The sequence below is a fragment of the Pavona decussata genome, unplaced genomic scaffold (assembly GCF_977016875.1).
Source record: "Pavona decussata unplaced genomic scaffold, jaPavDecu1.1 SCAFFOLD_87, whole genome shotgun sequence".
Lineage (NCBI taxonomy): Eukaryota > Metazoa > Cnidaria > Anthozoa > Scleractinia > Agariciidae > Pavona > Pavona decussata.
This window is the reverse complement of record NW_028145504.1, coordinates 227536-249907: the sequence shown is the minus strand read 5'-3', so window position 1 is coordinate 249907 and position 22372 is coordinate 227536. Positions and strand designations below refer to the sequence as shown.

General features: G+C 38.0%; 2 protein-coding genes across 2 annotated transcripts; both read left to right on the top strand.

Annotated features, from left to right (window-relative positions):
• Positions 1 to 18565, top strand: LOC146474606 (uncharacterized). Its single transcript, XM_085116366.1, has 14 exons — positions 1 to 189; positions 5144 to 5338; positions 7581 to 7876; positions 8704 to 8800; positions 9276 to 9566; positions 10192 to 10265; positions 10625 to 10807; positions 11209 to 11382; positions 12590 to 12736; positions 13431 to 13511; positions 14443 to 14617; positions 15455 to 15515; positions 15641 to 15707; positions 16235 to 18565. Exons 1-14 carry the CDS (start codon positions 61 to 63, stop codon positions 16281 to 16283), a joined length of 2019 nt encoding a protein of 672 aa, XP_084972492.1. The 5' UTR covers positions 1 to 60; the 3' UTR covers positions 16284 to 18565.
• A 1180-nt stretch (positions 18566 to 19745) lies between these two features.
• LOC146474605 (uncharacterized) lies at positions 19746 to 21974 on the top strand. The gene is made up of 2 exons (XM_085116381.1): positions 19746 to 19952; positions 20984 to 21974. Exon 2 carries the CDS (start codon positions 20995 to 20997, stop codon positions 21448 to 21450), a length of 456 nt encoding a protein of 151 aa, XP_084972507.1. The 5' UTR covers positions 19746 to 19952; positions 20984 to 20994; the 3' UTR covers positions 21451 to 21974.
• Positions 21975 to 22372: the final 398 nt, after the last annotated feature.

Here is a 22372-nt window from a genome sequence, read left to right as displayed (position 1 = left end):
CGCCAAAATCTGGGCGTAACAGATATTAATAATCTGTTGAGGGTTTTTTCATACTTTACCATGAAGAAAGAAGAACAAGTATTGTTAGAGCTCACAGAGGAAAGAGAGAACCAACTTGAAGAACCCGAAGTTGGCAGTGATGCCCACCACATTCTGGAAGATGAGTTTGACAGAGAGTTTTGGGTCAAGGTATGCATTATGTGACTCCGTCGATCTTCCTAGAAAAATCGGGAAAAGCTAAAAGCAAAGAAGATATTTCTAGTCTTGACGGATCGACAGGCACTCTGTTCTGAGAATTGTTTAGGCTTAAAGTGGCATTATTCAGAGTAACATTGTAATTTTTTTAGCTTGTCAGAAGCGGACAAGTTCTCGGCTATGTAGCCGTTTCCTGCAGGCATTCCACTCGATTAATAATAGAAAGCCAATATTATATTACAAAATGTATGGAACATAAACTTGTTAAAAAATTCCAAGTTACGGGATGCTGTGCAGCCGGCTTTGTTTAATTGCAGATGATACAGACTGCATTTTTCATTTGTCTCTTTTCAAATCACTAACCTCACTGTTGCAGGATTCCTGGGAGGCTAGGGGAAAAACGTAGATAATTTTTTGATGGAAAGCCATTTATATTGGGGTTAAAAATAACTCGGAACCCAGATAATATCATTTTACAACTGCAAAGAATTGGAAATTACTCTTCACGAAACAATTATGTCAAAGTGCACGAAGCTCACTAACTCTGAAAAATGTTTGAATGAAATGGAAGAAAAATCAAATACACTTGAAAGGAATCAGTAGAATTCCGAGTTTATTATTATTATTATGTGCAGTTGATAAAAGTATGGGTGCTAAAATAGAACCACATAGGGTGCACAGCGTAACCTATGCGATCTGAAGGAACTATAAAAAGAAAACTGCTGAGTTAAAAAAAAATCAGCGATAAAATATAAAAATCTTATAGACAATCTAAAGCGCTCTAATACTAAAACTATATATTATTATAACCATTATTATATATATTATTATTATTATTATCATTATTATTATTATCATTATCATTATCATTATCATTATCATTATCATTATTATTATTATTATTATTATTATTATTATTATCATTATTATTATTAAATCACCATCTAATTTTGGTGAAGTCGGCCAGTCATCAAAAAGTTAAACACATCAGAAAAAATTATTATGTTCGGATTAACATGAAATAATTGTTAAAGTCTGCTAGATCCTCTCCTTAAAATTATGCAACGATCATTTTATAGTTGAAAACTCAAAAGACCTCTGAAATTTGGAAATATTTATTTACTTTTCAGGCTTGGTTAGCCAAAGATGCTTGATTTTCCACTTAAATTCCACAGTCATCTATTTCTGTTAACATTTGTCCAGTATCATTCTGACCATCCCTGGAGTATTAATTTGTCCATAAAGCCACTTGTATTATCCACAAAAATGTTTGTTTTTATATATATAGAACATTTTTCAATAGCAATTGAAAGGCTCAAAATTTCTGTACAAAGGTAAAAGGCTGATCTAGCTGTTTGTCAGATCAAAACAAGAAATCAAGAATTGACAACCCTAACAATATAGGCCTTATCATGGTTTTCGACGCCATTTTGACAAGTAGGCAAACAGGCTTGAAATAACAGTGTTTATAATATATGGAAATCCGATGTCAAATAATTTTCATAAAACATTGCTTCTGAAAAATTCGTGAATTGGAAACTTTTGGCACTAGGAAAAGGATTTTAAGAAAACAATTGGGGGGATGTAGCTGTGCCAGAAAGCATCCTGTCATATTTTGAACTTTACATACATTTGTCTGTATACTGAACCAGCTGTGAACTGCTACTAAAAATAGTTCACGGGAAAAAAATACAAAGAAATGTATGGAAAGTTCAAAACATGACTGGACACTTTCTGGCACAGCTACATCCCTCCAATTTTACATTTGTCTGTATACCGATCCAGCTGTGGACTGCCACCAAAAATAGTTCACTGGAAAAAAATACAAGGAAACGTATGGAAAGTTCAAAACATGACTGGACGCTTTCTGGCTTAGCTACATCCCTCCAATTTTTACATTTGTCTGTATACCGAACCAGCTGTGAGCTGCTACAAAAAATAGTTTGTAGGAAAAAATACAGGGAAATGTATGAAAGCTCAAAAGACGACTGGACACTTTCTGGCACAACTACATCCCTCCAGTTTTTTTTCTTAAAATCCTTTTCCCAGTGCCAAAAGTTTCCAATTCATGAATTTGTCAGAAGCAATGTTTTATGAAAATTATTTGACATAGGATTTCCATACAAACCCTGTTATTTCAAGCCTGTTTGCCTACTCGTCAAAATGGCGTCGAAAATCGTGACAAGGCCCGTTGTACAGGTGTATCTGTGGAAATCCATAGGATTTCTTTAACAGTACATGGGGTATACAACATTTAATTTATGGCAGACAATCTTTGTCTAGTCTTTGCAATCCCTGACATAGCTTTTATGGCTTGGAATGTTCACTCATGCAAAGTGTGCTCTCAAGCACTAAGCTAGCTTTATTACCAATGAATTTAACCATTAAGTAAAGACAAAGACAGGTTTACAAGATATCTACCTAATAAATTTATAAGCTTGCTTATTCTAGACCTGTCATCGTCTACATGTAACTTAAAAAAGAGGCACAAAAAAATCCTTGAAAGATGAATGAAAATCAACGAGAACCCAGTAAATTAACTAGACAAGTCTTCTTTCCTGGCTCCAGTTGTTCAAAGGCCGGATAACTTTATCCTGTGGATAAGTCACTATCCGACAGTTTCAATCTGTGCAAAGATTTCAGTATTTCCTCTTGTACAAGCAAATATGCACACTCTAACCACAGTAGAGTTTGGGAGTGTACGAAAACCTTGGACAACGTTTAATGTGAAGTATATTTTAGACCCTGAATGGTGCCTTATCCAGCGGATAAAGTTATCCGGCCTTTGAACAACTGGGGCCTGTTCATCACCAGGCTGAATTTTTTTTTAATCTGGCACCCAAAAGCTTTACCCAAATTTAACAATCAACCTGACCTACAAGGTGGAATGCTATTTATTAATCCTGAAATAGCTAATCCTGACCAGTAGACGTCAGATGCCATAATGTGAAGTAGATGTAATGTGGAATAGTGTACGTAACCCTGATAAATTACGTACACTATTCCACATTCGTTGATTCTTGTTGATTTTCATTCATCTTTCAAGGATTTTTTTGTGCCTCTTTTTTAAGTTACATGTAGACGATGACAGGTCTAGAATAAGCAAGCTTATAAATTTATTAGGTAGATATCTTGTAAACCTGTCTTTGTCTTTACTTAATGGTTAAATTCATTGGTAATAAAGCTGGCTTAGTGCTTGAGAGCACACTTTGCATGAGTGAACATTCCAAGCCATAAAAGCTATGTCAGGGATTGCAAAGACTAGACAAAGATTGTCTGCCATAAATTAAATGTTGTATACCCCATGTACTGTTAAAGAAATCCTATGAATTTCCACAGATACACCTGTACAACGGGCCTTGTCATGATTTTCGACGCCATTTTGACGAGTAGGCAAACAGGCTTGAAATAACAGGGTTTGTATGGAAATTTGATGTCAAATAATTTTCATAAAACATCGCTTCTGAAAAATTCATGAATTAGAAACTTTTTGCACTAGGAAAAGGATTTTAAGAAAAAAATTGGGGGGATGTAGCTGTGCCAGAAAGCGTCCAGTTGTGTTTTGAATTTTCCATACATTTCCCTGTGTTTTTTTTCCTGCGAACTATTGTTAGTAGCATTTCACGGCTGGTTCGCTTTACAGCATCACTTGTTTGATTACTACTTATTCAACTTTTATTTTAGTCAACTCAGTTGTAAACACCAAATGTATTTGTATTTAGTTTAGTATAAACATACCTACCCGCCTCGACTAGCTTCAGCTATTTGCGGGTAGGTATATAAACACCTTGTAACTGTCTATTTTTTAATAATAAAAGCGTTTTTTTTTTTTGTTTTTTTTTTACAAGACGTAACTTGCCCTTCGTCACTTGTATCGAAATGAACAAATTAAGAAAACTGTAAATACAAAACAAGAAAGGATTTTGTTGTGATAATTCAGCAAACTCTCTTTCATAAAGTTATACACTGAGTGTTTATATCACTGCGTATTTAACATACCCTTTGGAGATAACAAGCTTGTTTCTAGTGTTGGATTGTCAGTTACTGTTACTGTTACTGTTACTGTTAGTCTCTGGAAAGACTGAATACAAATGTTCGACAAGTCAAAGATTCGGGATTTTAACATTTGAATACGCGAACTACCCAACGCCATAATTTTGACTTTAAATTATATTCGATTAAGCACCGATTCCTCGCACCACAAACACTTGCATTGTATTAACACACGCTAACACTTATTTTAGAAATGCAACCAGTCTGCATTGTTCTTTCCCGCGGTATACCTTGTCTTGTCACCCGCGGCAGATTTTCTGTACTAATTTAGTTACCAGTACACGGATGCGTTATAAATAAACTACAATTCCTACTTCTACTTTTCCTGTCGTTGTCCTTTTAATATTATTGTAATTTTTTTTGTATATTATTGTCAATTTTAGAAATGCAACCAGTCCCCATTGTTCTTTCCTGCGACATATACTTCATCTTTTCACCTGCGGCAGACTTTCTGTACTTATTTAGTAATACCGGTACATGGATGTGTTATAAATAAACTATAATTCACACTTCTACTTTTTCTGTCATTGTCCTTTTGATATTATTGTCAATTTTTTAATATTATTGTCAATTTTAGAAATGCAACCAGTCCCCATTGTTCTTTCCCACGACATATACCTCATCTTTTCACCTGCGGCAGATTTTCTGTACTTATTTAGTTGCCAATACATGGATGTGTTATAAATAAACTATAATTCCTACTTCTACTTTTCCTGTCGTTGTCCTTTTTATATTATTGTCAATGTTTCTATTATATTCTTTTGGTTTTATTTTATAAACCAGTGCTGTTACACTGGTAATTCCTTGCTGTAATCTCAGTTGTTCTGCTCTCAGTTTCTCTCTTTCTTTGATATTGAATTTACTTTAAACATGCTTTCTAAATTATAATATGCAGGTACGTCAAAAGCAAGGTGAGGGATCTACATGGAACAGGGCCATGGATGAGGTGCGTGTTGAGAGGCTGATCCAAAAATACAAAGACAATGGAGAAATGCCGAATGAAGACCCTGCATTATTGATGTTAAAAAGGTGGCCAATGGCAAAACAGTATAAAGATAACTTAGACCGTCTTCCAAGCCTTGAACAGTTGGTATGTGTGGACTATACATAATCCGTAAATGACTTTTTCCTTCTAGTGGTAAATTATACTCTGTGAATGGCTTGTTTTTTGGTGAGAAACATGGAAAAGTCAGGTCACAAGATAAATATTGATACATAGCAGTACACTGTACATGTTATATCACAAGAAAGCAATGTTTAACATTTATCCAAATCATCTCAGCATAGTAAATTGAACATTGAGGAATCAAACTCAATCTAACTATATCCGTAGATTGAGTTGAATTGATTTCGGCAATCAAACGAAATCAAACACCAACTTTTGTGTGAGTTCAATTTCCAAACCAATCAAACTCAATCGAACCCAATCAAACTTAATCCATTAGATTGTGTTTGATTGAGTTCGGTTGAGTTCGAACACAATCCATTTGTGTTCGGTGAATGAACTCACTTTATTCAGCAAAGCTGACATGTTATAATAATGTGGTCTGACTGCCTTCTCCGTTACTGCACCCAAGCTCTGGTAAACCTATACATACAAAGCAAGCCCATCAAAAACAGGTGTTTTTCCTCCTTTTTTTACTAATTTAATATTCAATAACAAAAATAAACTGTCCATGGCAGTAAAAGAAACAAAACAGAACAAAGCTATTGTGATTGTTTTCCTGTGTTTTTCCGTATTCCGGGATTATCAGACCATTTTCATATTTGTAAGTTAACTTGCAATTGCAAAATGACAACTTGAAGTGTTGCTTTCATGGAAAAGTACTGGCAAATTGTTAACCATGACACTGGCAATGGCATACAACAGCTGGATGATTATGAAAGATATCTTACTAATACATGATTCTTTCAAATTCATCGAGGACAATTTAAAGTGACTTGGAGAGAAAAAGGTTCACAAGTGTCAGAATATATTGGACATCTGGGAACATCTCACTGCCAAAAAGTGGCGCAACCCGAAACTGTTAAATGTGAGAAAGATTTTAGTAATGGGCGACACCTTAGTTCTCGTTGAATAACTGATGGAGATATTCGAAGGGTTCAAACTAGAATCAGGATTGTGGAAATCGGTAGTTAAAATGTGGATGCTGCAATCCGAATTTTGCAACCTAAAGTTAATGAATGTCTCACTAAATCAAACAAAGTGTTAACAAAAGGTTTAAGAGTGTATATGTCCATATAGCATTCTCATTGCTTCTCACAGCCTTTCTTGCCAGTTTTCTTTAAAACTTTGAAAATTTCACCCTCCTTCACGTCCAAGCAGCAATCCTGGTAGCCTTTTACTGCGCATTTAAAGCTGACAACCCACAGCGCATCTGAAGCCATTTCTCCATTACGAAACACACATGCTACACTTCCAGGTATACTGAAGTGATACTCAAGCCTCCAAGAACTTGTTATTGATTTTCAATGCCAATTTTACAAAAATCAAGAGTTCCAAAATCGAATGTTCGATTCAGTTTGATTGCACCATTTTTTTCTGTGTAAGTTTGATTTTGTTTGATTGCTGAACTCAATCGAACTCAATCCATGGATTGAGTTCCATTGAGTTTGATTTCCTTTGATTCAAATTCAGTTTGATTGGGTTCGATTTACTATGCCGGGAATTATAGCCTCTGAAATGAATGTCCTTAAATTGCCTCATTTCAGTAACTTTCACTGACTTACCATGGGATTTTAGAGAAAGAAGTAAAGATGTTTCAACTCTCCATCCAAAATACACTTCAAGCTCATTCAAGCAGTTCAGTTTGCTAATTGCTTTGTTGAGTGACATCATGGCAATTGACAACTGTCCTCCCTCCTCTCCCACCCAGAATACGGTCTGTCCACGGAATATTGCATCTAATGTGCAACAACTTTGAAACTTTCTGATTGATTTTCTGCTCAGATGTGTACAAGGCCGGGTGTTGGAGGAGACGACAAGGGATAATTATGTACATTTTTGGAGAGTTTAACTTTCTTGTCATTGCTTTCTTCATTAGCTGGTAGCCTGAAGAGCAGGCTACTGGGAGCAGCACTTAGTATATGGCAGAAGTACATGTAGTTGACTTTTAAAAATTATCCTTTGGCTAATTTCTTCTCATCAGAATCACCTTTTACAACATCTGTTATTTGGGTCTCCATCTTCATTCAAAACAGATTCTCTATTTTTAATTGGTGGATCTGGTAATTTGGAGTAATTTCAGGAGATTATAAGGCCATATCAAAATTTTCCCTTCTTTACAACCCAACCCTTCAGTTAATAGCTGTTCACTGTTGTCATCTTGCAGATAAATAGATTTTTAGAGATTTTGCTGGAGAGTGAACTCAACAAAGACAACAGATACGAGACATTCAGAGATGAAGAAGATAAAATGAAAAAGACATTGCTCCACTGTGCTGCTGAATTAGATTTTTTGCAAGTCTCCAAAACACTCGTGAAGAAGTGCCCAGGACTGGTGGCTTTAAGAACAAAAGCTCAGCTACAACCTGAGAGGAAAAGAGGTTTATTACCAGTGGAGTTGGCTTTGATAGCAGAGAATGATGATGTAGCGACATACTTGATTAGAATGATGTGGCATGAAAGGTAATTGAAGGGGTGTGTGGAAAAAAGCCCTAAGTGACATCTGGTAGACTACTTAATTCTCCTAGCAAATTACCTTGTTCTTCCTTCTATGAGCAAAGGAGAATTTGACATGAGATCAGATGTCACTTAATGCTTTTTTCCACGCACCCCTTGAATTGTTATTTATGATGCTATCCAGTTAGCTGTGTATATTTAGAGTTCCTTGATGATTAGCAGTTGATAACCAGTTCCCTTTGGAAAACTTTTGCCTGTCAACCAGGGAATGTTGTGTAATTTACAACTCCTTCCTGGGCTAATGAATGATCCCTTAATATATACATAGGAGAAACCAGTTTAAGTCTGTCTGTTTGAACACTTTGGCAGCAACCTTCAAATTCCTTAAAAGAACACTCAGATTGGCGGAGACTTTTGGTCAAGCGTTGTAGAGATTCTTCGTACCAATTAGTTTTAAAAGTTGTACAACAGGGCATTCTTTCATAGAAAACAACTAGAAATAGGAGTCATAGATATCTTTAGACTAAAAACTGTATGCAGCCACAGCCTTAAACAATAATCTATTATGTCTGGCATCTCTTGTGAACGTAAATGTATGCTATGCTTTAAGTGCACTCACACTCCATTAAGAAAAAACACTTGTAATCACTTTCACAACTCAAGTTTTTGTTCATTTTAATATTGTTGATAAAGAAGTGCTTTTAAGTGCATTTGCTTATGATGAACTTGCTTTCAACAGCAATAATCTTTTTGTTTGTAAGTTTTCCTATCAGTTTAGTTGCTGTTTTGAAGTTGATCTATAATTTAAATTGTAATGCTGTTTTTTTGTTCAGAGTTCAGAGTTTGTTTTCGTGGAGACCGGGCAATCTAAAGAAGCCACAGCCATCTTACTTCAGTTTCAACTCCATTATTGAGAATCCTAAAATGAAGGTATATTGTAACAGTTGTACACTGTTAAATTGTCAACAATTCTTTAATATACCAGGATATGATTTTGAAACAAACAAAATTAAATTCCTTTTTGACATACCTTTGTCACAATTCATGCCTTCTCTTTGCTCCAAAAGGAAGCCAGTGACCCCCATTTTTGATTGTTTGTTTGTTATTGTGTAATGTTTGTTTTTTTTTTTTTTTGTATTTATGACATTGGTGACTTATTATCCCACTGTAGCAAGGTATGAAAAAAATTGTGTTGTAGTTTTAGATTTCAATTGAATGCCCTTAATTTAACAACTACTGTCACCTAACTTGTCACACTAGAAATTGCTGCATGTAATCACTGAGACTCCTGGGTGGGGACAAACCACTTGTGTAAACCACAAATCATATCATTTTGGGGTCATTTTTGTGGTTTAATGTATATTAAGTAACAATATTTTCTGCAATTTTCATTCTTGGTCAACAGAAAACTGTAGTAGCTGTGTTAGATCAGATGGTTAATCCTCATTGGCCCCATCTGCCAAAACGCAAAGACAAGTATGATACTCATGAAGAGGAAGAAGGACTTGAAGGAGCTTGGCGCACAATCCCAGATGATCCACTGGACTATCACTTTTATTACCACATCCTGGACGGTGATCAGGCAGGCCGCCCACCAAAGATGCTGTCTTCGGAGGGTGACAAGCAAATCGATAATGAACATTTTGACAGGAAGGGCAAGTCTTGCTTACATCTTATTGCAAAGACTAAGAATAAGGTGATTAGCTTAAGAGATGTCACCCTTTAATAGAGTGCTAATTAGCTCAATTCCAGAACGTCTTCCAAACAAAATTATTTCTTTACAGTGCAGAAAATTAACATCTTTGAGCTCTGGCCAGAAAAAATCACTTCTTGAATAGGCATCGGATTGACTATACACTAATCACATAAATCACCAGCTTTACTTGTCAGAAAATATTATCACCTCTGCAAGTAGACCCATTGTGTGGCTATGTTTTATAAGTCTTGACCAAAAATGTGCAGGGTTTTTCAAGTGGTTTTAATACTAACAGTGTATTAGGTAAGTACATGACTGCCCGGGCTTTTGAACTGAAGATCGGCAATTCCAGCTTGTTCCAACTCTGTCTCTCTCTAGAATACATAATTATAGTAAATGGCTACTGGTGAATCATAACGAAAAAATTTCTGGAAAATGCTGTTGGCACTCTTTAGTGGACTAGTATCCCATCCTGAGGGAAATAGTACTAATGTAAGTTCATTATGCTGCTGAAAATTAACTGAGACTTAAGTTTGATAAGAATTTTTCTTATATATTATTATTATTATTATTATTATTATTATTATTATTATTATTATTATTATTATTATTATTATTTTTACAGGATGCCTTGCAGCACCCTGTTGTGAGAATGCTAATCAAAACAAAATGGCAGAGTTATGGACACTGGTTCCTAAGGTGAAAGAAATTCCACAAGTATTGAATGCTAAAGTGATTAGGTGTAGGTTGCATTAGATTATGGCAAGGGGACATTACCAGAGCTCATGCAGGCAACAACCCCAGACAAGAATCGATCGAGACAGCTAGATGTCTTACACTCCCTTGCCCTCAAAGGAAAGTTGACGGTGCAAAACTTTGGGGGCTCCAAGCAAAAACGTGTGGGTGGAGGGGAGAGGGGTGGTCGGGCTTCTTCCATTAAGTGTCTGGTAGATTTTAGTGCTCAGTTGTTCAAATTCATGGATAGACTATGTAAAAAAACCGCAGTAATCAGTTGTGGTGTAATTTTCATAATATTTTTGTTGTTTTTTTTTTTTCAGCCTTCAAGCGATATGCTATGTGATTTTTCTGTTACTCCTGTCAGCCTCCTTAATACACAGTTCAATAACAGTGGACCCAACCCATTATAAGGACACAGCTGATTTCCTACGTGGCTTCTGTGAGATTGTCACCTTGCTTATGACTGTGTTTTACATCTGTGAAGAAATCAATCAGATGAGAAAGTAAATAGCTTGATTGTAATTGAGTTAATTTAAAGAACATTTTAAACTCACATGCATGAAATGTATTGTAAAGGAATGTTGTTCCCATAAGTTTGAACCTCTTGTACGTGGAGGAGACAACTTCTGTTGGGGAGGGGTGCGTGACTCGCGCCTCGCGCTCTCCTCCGCTCGTCTGAAAAACGCAAAAAAATAATAACGCCTAAGGAAATTTAACATGACAGCGGAGGTCAGGCGTCAAAACGAAAACCTTCAGATCTGACATCTGACGTGCTAACGACTACACGTCCGTGTCACCACAAGTGACGCGCATCGGAGAGGAAAACCTCCCGGATCCTGGAACCAGGAAGGGCATTTCCAAAGCCGATACTGAATTATTTTCTATTTTGTCACGTGTCTTTCAGGGAGAGACATTCCTACTTCAAAGAGTGGATGAATTTGTTTGACTGGTTAGGCCTGCTGTTAATCTTGTGCATAATTCCTTTGCGGTATGCTGACAGCAGAGGACAGTGGATGGTAGCTTCCTTAGCTTTTCTTTTCAATTTCTTGAGGATTTTCAAGTTCTCCTGTGTGACGAGGTAACCTTCAAACTTGACAGTTTACCTAAATATTAAAGAATGTTTGGTTTATCAACAGAGTTGATAAGTAAAGGTAAATCGGCAGCGCGAAGAGATTCGAGTGCCGACGAAGGGTTAACGCTCGAAACGTGAGTGCGAGGATCTCTTAATTTACGGTGGCCAATTTACCTTTAGTTATCAACTCTGTTGATAACCCAAACAATCCTTTCTACTCCCCACCGACGCAGCACTTCACTTTCTTTAGAAGCTATTCCCCTTACATAAATTAAGGCTCGCTTCAGCAAGCGCTCTAATCCTGCCCATGGAGTCTGTATCTCAAAAGTCTTCAGAACGCCTAGGGCTATAGCACCGTCTTTCGACTGCAAACGGCAGCGTTTCTCCGAACTCACGTGAATTTCTGGAACTTTGCAGTATAATGTGACCGAGTTTGTATAACATCACAGTTAAGTTCCGGTAAGATACCGGGCTAGGACTAATTATTACAAAAAGTAAAGGGATTGAAGTTAAGAGAAGATTTGAGAAACACTCTAAAACTTATTGATATTTACTGGACAAATTTACTGGTAGGCAGGCAGCCAATGCTCTAATTAGTACTTTTAATATTTTCTTTGTTGTAATTTTGGTTTTGAGCAAAAGTGAGTACAAATAAAGATTGATTGATTGATTGATTGATTGATTGATTGATTGATTGGTAGTTGCCTGATAAGTTATCGAGAGTGTCGAGCAATGCTAAACAAGGAATGCCATAGATGACTGTGGGACTCATTTGGTTGTTGTTAATTCTCGTCCTTTCCCTGAGAGTGGAAAGTAGTGTGAAGGGTACAAGTGGATGTTGTGCCGCTAGCACCAAGGACACAAATGATGGATGAGAGAATTAACTCTGCAGTCTATGTTTAAGTGCTAACCCATGAATTTTCCACTGAGCGTTAGCCCTAGTATGAAGGAAATGGGAGATCGCACACTCACGTCTGTCCTCAAAGCTCAGTCAGCAACGGACGATCAAATCCGCAGATCGTGGGTACGATTCCCGCCGAGTTCGGAGATTTCTTCTGTACATTTGATTATGGCATCTCCCATTCCTTACTAGGGCTAACGCTCATTGGGAAATTTATGGGTTCAGTTTAGCACTTTAACATACACTGCAGAGTTTTAAAATTCCCTGATCCATCAAAGGACTGAAAAGGCCTGCATGGTTGTCTTTTTTCAGGACTACAGGCTTATACACGAAAACATTGGCAAAGATCATCAATCAAGACGTGACAAGATTCATGGTTGTTTTTGCATGGGTGTTCTTCTCCTTCTGTGGTTCACTTTTCTTGTCTGTCGGTTTTTCCAAGCAAAGCCAACACTTAAGGTAGGTACGTTTGATCGTTCGCTGGGACTTTGAAGAAGAGTCAGACACAAGATTTCTTAGGAAATGGGGTGCAGGGATAGTACAGTGGTGAGAGCACTCGCCTCCCACCAGTGTGGCCCGGCGGGTTCGATTCCCAGACTTTGCGTCATATGTGGGTTGAGTTTGTTGTTGGTTCTCGTCCTTGCTCCAAGAGGTTTTTCTCTGGGTACTCCGGTTTTCCCCTCTCCTAAAAAAACCCCAACACTTCCAAATTCCAATTCGATCTGGAGAGTGTCCCCAATAAGTGCACTGTGCTAAATACATAAAGTGATTAAAAAAATCACTACGTATAATCTTTAAGTTCTTTTTCCTGTCATCCCTGCAGAATCCCTCGAAGCCTTCTTGGAGATTTCTTCATATTTACACGTTGACTCCCTAAAGAATATCTTCCAGGTGGGGGAGGAGGCGGGGTGGGGGTGTTTTGTGTGTATGTGTGATTGCTTCAGTGGAAAACTCTCTATAAAAATTACAACTAACAGTGAACTAAGAAGTAGAAATACTTAGCCATGTTATAAAACTTTCAATTTAAGCATAGATAATTCCCTAAATTTCAGCATTTGACGGCACTTTTTGCAGCACCATGCGGGGAACTAAGTCACAAGTGTAACACTGACAGTGACACGCTTTCCTATTTACATTCGTTTTCTCATTCTAGTCGCTTTGCAGACGTGCTGTTGAGTGGTTTTCGTGCTTTGTCTGAGCAACAACCGATTGCAGAAGATTACAGTGGTTTCAAGTAAGTTTTCATTTATAATGTAGAGCGTGAAATACCGTATCTATGACATTGGAGAGATTTAACAACAACAACAACAACAACAACAATTGTATTTATTTACAAATTCAGACGATATAAGGGGCTTGTTCCGCAAATAGCCACAAAACTAGTCGAGGCGGGACAAGACGAGCACGAGAACATAATGGAAAAAAATACAAGAAATTACAAACATGCTGGAAAATGGAAAAAACTTAACTTTACATAGTAACGCAGATTTAGATAAGGCTATGCAACAAAATTAAAGTAAATTATATGTAATTTTTATTATCATTAATATTACAATAGAAAAGAGATGAAGGGGGAAAAGGAGAATCAGATTATACTAGCAAATGAGAAGGACATGGATGATCAGTTTTTCATTTTGGTCAATTATCGTTTCCACTTCAATATAGGAGTCGACAGTTTCAAGTATATTGTTGTTGTTGTTGTTGCACATAAGTTTCAGCTAAAAGTTTCAACGTGTAGCGGCTGCTTAAGTCTGATTATGCGAGCTAGTTATATAGTGAAAAGCGTGCGAAAGTTTAGTTGCATGTGATTAAAAGTACAATGTGGCGTGCAGTATAACTGAACAATCAATCTGACTCTATTAAAGTAAAACTACTTAACTCATAATTGACACATTGTATTTTTAATCACAAGCAACTAAACTTTCGCACGCTTTTCACTATAATCGGACACGAATTTGAAAATGATGACTTAGAGTGCAAACGTCATTCATCATTGCTATGTCATCACTTATTTTTGTTTTAAATTGTTCATCGAAAACCTCCCCTTTTACAATTAATTAAACCCTCAAAAAAATTGATACCACACGGGTGTGATCTGGAAGAATGAGAGAACTACATATGTGTTCTTGAAAACTTCTATTTACTGTTATTGTGTATCTTCACAGCTGGTTGTCAATCTTGTTGATGTTAGCGTACATGGGTACGGTGATCGTGATTCTATTAAACATCCTCATAGCACAGATGAGTACAACCTATACGCAGGCCAAGAGGGTCGCTCGCCTTGAGTTTGATGTGGATCGTATTTTACTGCTCACTCGCATGGAAAGATTTCCGCTTCTTGTAAGTCACATTTGGGAAGGGTGGAGTGTGCGAGGGTTATGGATCATCGGTGCACTAGCCAGGGATGAAAGCTTCGAAAACATGAAATTTCAATCTTGTTACGAGCATGAGACGGAAAAAATCCCAGTCCCCGGCGGAATTCGTACACTGGTTGGATGCAGCCTTGTTCCCGGGGTCCCCAGGATTTTTAAGGGGAGGGACCCTGGGAACGAGGTTGGGTCGGATGCCATTGGGAGACTGGTGGCGACCATGTACTAGGATTAAAGATGAATGTTCATGTTGCCACGAGCTTGGGACTAACATATTGTTCTTGAAAAAAGCGTGCATCAATCAGTTCCAACAATGCTCAACCCCAGACCATCGCTGGCATATGGAGTCGTCCTCGAAATATCAGACTTCAATTCAGGATAAACGGCAGCTTGTGGGAAACACAGAAAAGCTTTTGTCTTTGTCTGTGATCTCAATATGAACCAGTTAGGCACAAATGTCTTATCTTTGTTAATGACCTCACCAGTGAAGCAGGGGTCTTTGTTTTAACCAAACTCCAATCAGAGGATTCCGTTTCTCTTTCCCAGAGTATAGTGTAAACGTTTGTAATCATTTAGGCAAAAAACACTGCTATCGACAAAACGTACAAAAACTAACATTACAAGTGTATGTTTTAATAGATTGTTAACGCCACCTAGACCCTTTCTAATTGTTCCTTTGTAGTTCATGTAAGAAAAGGACTCGATATATTCAGCTTATAGCAGAATAGTCAGACTCAGAAAGTAAATAGGCCTGCCTAACGGTCCTATGCTTCAAAGTCAAATGTTTTGTACACTGTTTTCCTTGCAGAACTTGCGTGTGAAGTATTACAAAGAGGGCGATTGGATCAGTGAAATGAAACTTGCAAAAGGTTGGAAGTGAAGCTTGTTAGGCATTTATCTTGCAGGACACAATTACGCGTTTACTTTTTCCCTTTTCATTGTTCAACTCAGTGCCCTGTGACGACTCGGTTCGTTAATTTTTTTTCTCCTGTAGAGCTTCTTGAGTTCAGTGAAGATCGTCACCCTTGGGAGTCGGTTGAGGAGAAACTAAATGCAATCAGGTACGAGTCACTTGCCGTTTGTTTGACTGTTTGACTGAATATCTCGTATATTTGGAGACTGGTACATGCATGACTCCTGGCTCACTGGTTGTGACTAAATCACTGACTGACTGACCGACCGATTGGCTACCTGGCCGATCCACTGACCATGTGGATGGCTGGCTGACTGCCTGTCTGGCTGGCTGGCTGGCTGGCTGACTAACTGGCCAACTGGCTGGCTGGCTGGCTGACTGACTGACTGACTGACTGACTGACTGACTGACTGACTGACTGACTGACTGACTGACTGACTGACTGGCTGGCTGGCTGGCTGGCTGGCTGGCTGGCTGGCTGGCTGGCTGACTGACTGACTGACTGACTGACTGACTGACTGACTGACTGACTGACTGACTGACTGACTGACTGACTGACTGACTGACTGACTGACTGACTTATTGGCTCAAAATAGTCCGGCTGACCAAATCACTGGATGAAAAAATGATTTACTGTCGGCTTCAGTAACTTTCTGGATTTGTTACTTTGTGCAGGGATATGATGAGAAAGATGGTAAAACAGATGAGACAGGGAAAAGAATAAAGAAAGAGTGTTTCGCTCAGGCTTTCAAAAGCCGTGAGCAAGAATGTCGACTATGTACAACGACAGAACCTGGTCGCATATGCAGACAATTTATAGAATTTTTACATTGTACAGAGTTACATGGTCTTTCAATGAGTTGTTGAAGAAGATGAGTGCCAAATACAGCGTGCAACGAATAAAGCAGGTGCCGATACAAACGGAAAGAGGAAATATGGAAAATATACCATCACATTTCTTTCAGGAAATATGGTGTTTCTTCTATTATTCGTAGGCTAAGGTATTGTCAGGTATTTTAGTGTAATTTAAGTCATAATTATTTTATTTAATACTTTTATTTAAAATAATTTAACTATAAAAAATTGCGATAATGTTGAAAAATTTAAAAAATTTAAAACCATCTTGGTTTAGAAGTTTGAAAAGCGACGACGTTTCGACGTTTGCTCAACGTCATTATCAAGTCAGTGATGAGCGAAATGAAAACGAATATAAATGTAAAAGAATTCCTTAGAGACAAATAAAAGCGAAAATATGAGATCATAATGAATTATTCGCACGCAGAGTCATGTAAAGAGTTTGGCGCGAATAGAGTCTTTCTGAGTATTTAACTCAGGGTTCAATTCTCAAAGATCAGGCAGTCGAACTTTGATCTACATTTCTTTAGAACAGAGAATTGCTTGTCGGCTAAATCAGCCTTCGATAGACCGTGTTGCTCAAGGTGCCCCCCGATTACAGAATATTTGTGTTCATTAATGCGCTGGTGTAAATGACGAGTGGTGTATCCAACATAATCTGCGTCGCACAGATCACATTCAAATTTGTAGACCACGCGTTGATTGTTGACAATAGGGGGCTTCTTCTCTTTTAGAGCGAGAATTTGGCCAATCTTCTTAGACTGAAAGACGGGTTTAATTTGGACTCCAATGTTGGCGCTCAAATTTTGCATTTGCTTCTTGATGGAGTTAGCTGATTGCTGATCTTTAAATGGTAGTGGGACCATGATGGTAGAGCTGTCATCCATTGTATTCCTGTCTGCATCGATGTTGTCGATATTATGCAAAAACTTGTTGATCGCTGAATTGATCAAATTAATTGGTTGGTCGAGGTTGAGGAACGTAGAGTGGAACTTGTTGCACTCATCAGAAAACGTAGTAGGGGTAGATGACAGCTGATGTGCACGATGGATCATAGTGGTGAGTAAGCAGTCTTTGTAACGTTAGTCCACATGGCTGTGCTAGTGTAGAAGTAAAATAAAATAAGCCGTGTTTTTATTTACAAGTTAAAACCTAGCGTTATTTAGGCTGAATATTGTGTACAATCGTTAAAACCATTTCTTAATTTCTACCATTTCTTGGTAGTTAATTTGTTCTTTCCATGAATCCTGTTTTTTTTTTTTTTTTCACGTAGCCAGGCGATTTTAAAAGCCACTGAAATGAACCGTTGCTGGGTGTCCCTGTGTATAAATTTTACTGAGTTTTATTCACCTCAGGCTGGAAAAATGAGAAATGGATAGTTATTTTAGAAGTGTTTCGTCAGTGAAATGTATATCTGATGATAGAGCGCTTCTCAATCGAGTGTCGAAAGTAATTTCGCGTTTGCTTTGGTTTTGCTTTACTAGACTCCATGATTGGTTGGCAAAGTTCGCGCCATTTTCTCAACCAATGGGAAGCCGAACCAAAACCAATTGTGTCTGGTCGCACGTGTTTTCCCGCGCTTGACGTAGGTTACATGTATTTACTCCAAGTTTTGATTGGCTGATTGTGTTGTTTACATCTGTTGTGATTGGCCAGAGTAATTAATTTGGTTTTGGTTTTTCAACACTGAACTGAAAACCGTTCTAAACTCTAGCGACGATAAGAATTAAGAATTGTATGTATTGAAATGTGCTAGGTATATATTGTGTAGTCTGCAATGAAACAAAAAAGGCATGTATTTATTATGACAAAACCGAGTCAAGTTACATAACATCACTGGGGTCGTAAAATTTGTCACCGCTGAAGTTTAGCCCGATATGTTTAAAGTGTACAAAGTTGTAGTCGTATGTATACCAAAGTGTTCATATATGGAACTTGGGGTTGTTATAAATATTAAACTACAAAAAATTGCGATAATGTTGAAAAGTTTAAAAAATTTAAAGCCATCTTGGTTAAAAGTTTAAAAAAGCGACGACGTTTCGACGTTTACCTAACGTCATTATCAAGTCAACGATGAGTGAAATGAAAACGAATATAAATGTAAAAGATTTCCTAAGAGACACAAATTAAAGCAAAAATATGAAAGTGCTATATCCGTGAACTGGTGGTATTTTCTATCCATCCTGAGATTCTTGTGACTTTGCCGGACGAGTCATTTGTGTCCGGGAAGCACTGTTGTTGGTACGATACCTGACAGGTACTGCACCAAACAGCATGAGTACAGCCCAAGAGTACCAGCTATAACTGTGATGATTCGATTTAGCGCCCTTCTTTAATAAGCGCTTCCTTTCTAATTAGCACCCCCCCCCCCCCTTTCGAATGTGGTTTTGTTAATAAGCGCGTCTATTCTAGTTTCTATTCTAATAAGCGCCCCTAATACGTTATACAACGTTTTATTACGTTTTGCCTTTTTTACAAAAAGCGCCCCTGTTCTGTTTCAATTTTGTCAGATAACATCGAGATTAAGCGTGTTTCATCTTCCTTCAATTGCTCACAATGAATTGCTGCAACAGAAAGCTTTGTTCTTGGTGAAAGTGTCACTGAAACTATCGCCGTCGAATATACTAGTGCTTTTCAAAATTCGTCCAGGTTTACTGAACATTCACCTCATATTTGTTACTGTTACCGTTTCTGTTGTTGTTTCATTTTTAATAATTACAATATTAAAGTTTTGTTTTGCACATTCGGTTGTTTCTCAAAAAAGCAATAAGCGCCCCGTCTCGAATAAGCGCCAAAAAATTTAAACGAACCTGCATGGCAACGTATTTTTTTAAAGGCGCTAAATAAAAGCCTTGTTCAGTTTCATATTGCTAAGCACTCGCCTGGATTTGTGCGGGAGGAAATAACAACTCACAATCTTCAACTAACACTGACAATTGAGAACTGACACTAACACAAAAGCACAAGCTTGAATGTTCGCGATTAAATACTCTAATTTGTAGACATGTTTGAGTTAACTGACCGAACGGTGTTAGGGGTTAAACCATAAAGCCGTCCTTGTATTAGCCTACCTAGTACCTGGCAGGCGTAAACGTGGAAGAGGAGGGGGGGGGGAGGGGGAGGGGGAGGGGGAGCAAGGGAGTCTGTGAATGGGGAAGTCCCCCTGTTTTCTCTCACTTTTTCACGCTCCCACTTCCTTCCCCATCCCACCCCCCCCCCCCCCCGGATTACGGCCACTACGCAGGCCATCCATGTATGAAACTTTATTGAGTAACCCTGAGAGTGCCAGTAGAGCACGTTTGTTGAGCCTCGTGGCTGCATGTCAATCATGTAAGCAGAAATTTGGTCAATAATAAATGAAGGCACCTAGTCAGGGCACCTACTGTGAGTGACCGGTGAGGAAACAAAACAATAGGATAACTTGATCTCTTCAGTGTCAATCTGGTGTATTGCGTGAAGCGGATTACAAAATTAAAGACCTTTAACACAAGACAAGCTGTCGAAGCCAGTGCAACATTGGACATACGAGTGTATACAGGTAAACCATCAGTTTGTTTTGAAAACTAACCACAGGATCTTGACTTAAAAGTTGAGAAAGCAAAGCGCTAAAGTGATCCCTTTTCTCGTTGGTTGTTTTAATCATTATACCTTATTTTTACTATTTTTGCCATTGTTGTGCCATTTCCTAAGAGCAGTGTTATCATTAAATCAATGATCCATTTTCTATGTTAACTTTAATATTTGAACTCTGTTGCTTCCAAGGGTATCTTGATTCAAAATTGGAGGGAAATACTTAATGTGTTCGCTAGTGAAACCAAACAGCAGCACAGATAACCCATATTCAAGCATGGCTCAAAAAGCTTCAAGGGCTTTTATGTGAATGGTCACATGGATTTTCAAACCCCTTCAGTTGGATAATAAAACCATTCAAGCAAATACTTCTGGATGCTTTCCTCCGTTTTCCTTTATCATCTTTTGTTTTCAGCGGCATGAAGAATTATTTGCTGGTCTCGAAGTAACTGCATAGATTTGGCGTAAAGGATTTATACCACCTTGAATATTGTGACGAGAAAACATCTGTTTTCTCGTTGTCCTGATACAATGAAACGACAGCGAACCGATATCCACGGACGTTGCCTCAGTATTCTGGTGCATTCATTAATTAGCGAATTTACAAGGCTGACTTTGAATCTTGCGTTTCTTCTGTCAACAGAAGGAACTCGCGCTGCGGTAGTTGGTTGCACAAAATGGCCTACCGGCATGAAGGGTCAGAAGGTTAAATACTATATTGTTCTTATTTCATTAACAGAGAATTACACTCGCGGGGTATGCACGCGTGTGTTGCATTCTTGCAAGAACCGTTTCAGACGCCACGCAATATCATATTTAATGTAATATGTACTTAAAAGAGAATGTGGGGGAGTCGCATGAGTTTTTTTTATGAGTTCTTTTTCTTGGTGAACAATTTTACTAAATTTATACATACCCAAGAAACAGCGCCTCTATTCAAGGGGTCGTTTGAACGTTACTTATCTCACTACCACGCTGTCATTTTTTTCGATTTCTTAGGATCAGTGATCATGTCTACTGTTCTGTTTCTTTATACACAAGCCGACCAACCTCGCAGCGTGGAACTCAAAGACTTCCTTCAAGAAAGGCTGGGATCCTTGGTTAACGTCATAACTGCGCGTGATGCCCTCGCTGACAACTCCACGGTCGAAGACGAGCTGTTCCAAAGCGCGTGTGTCGTGTTCGTGTACACGCAAGACAGCGAGAAGCACCTCGATGAAGGGGCGTTTGATTTCGACAAGGAATATGTAGTATTCGATGGCAGTATCGTCAAAGCTTTCCTCGAGCAGGATGAAGTCATTCAACGGGTCATTACAGTTCATTTTGGCTGGAGACCTGATAAATGGCTGTACGATAAATTGCCTAAAAGGATTTTCCACGTGAGTGAAACACTGGAGCTGAGCGCAAACCCAAAAGTTGAACAGCTTGCAGATACTATCAAGGGAATTGTCAAGAAAAAGAAATAACGGGCTTTATTATTGAATCATTGAATGTTTCTAAACGCTTTTAAATGTGACAAGAGTACAGTCTGAATAATAGTTGAAGTTTTACTTTTTTAATCTGGTGTAAAATCAAAATTCAAATGAGCTGAGATTCTTAAAGAACTTTTAACACCACGTACTAGCGTTTTCGGACTGAGTGTTCGTTTTAACACGCGGCCGTCCACACTAAAGACGTCGCGTTTTCAATGGTCTCCTGTTTAGGAGAATGTTTTTGTCAGCTCTTCCGATAAGTGAATACTAAGGCGTAAAAACGTGCGATTTTAAAGGATTTGAAGAAATAAGTAATCAACAGTTAGTACTCGCACACTCAGTCATGTAAAGAACGCTTTTTAGATAAATTTAAAAAATTATCATATTGATTTGATTATTATCACCTTGCTTGTGAACTTTACAAACAGTTAATGTGTACATACTTAGCTTCATAAGTGCCTTTCAAAGAGTTACAGATCAAGCCCCCCCCCCCTACCCCTAGGGGACTCAATCATAAATGTGATTGGGATGATTGTCAGATTTTGTTTTTAAAAACCCTTGAATGGTACCAAAAGATTGTTGGGCGTGGCTCAAAGTTTTTCATGTTTTAGATTTAGCAACTTCAAAGCTACAAGTAACTCTCTTGTAGTCAACCTTTTCCTGTGGTTTCATTAAAAAACAAAGCAACTGTCAGATTTCGTCATTTACTTGCCCTGATTTGGAACCAAGCTGAATTTGGATGAAAAACTGATGTCCTGAGCAGCCCAGTTTTTCAAAGCCCGATTAAGTTAACCCTGGGTTAACGTGAACTTTGATTCGAGTATATTTACTAATCCGTAAGGATTCGTCCAAAAGATTTTTGTTCCTCAGTTTTGCCTTCGACCTTTCTTTACCATTAGCTAAAAATGAGCCTTTA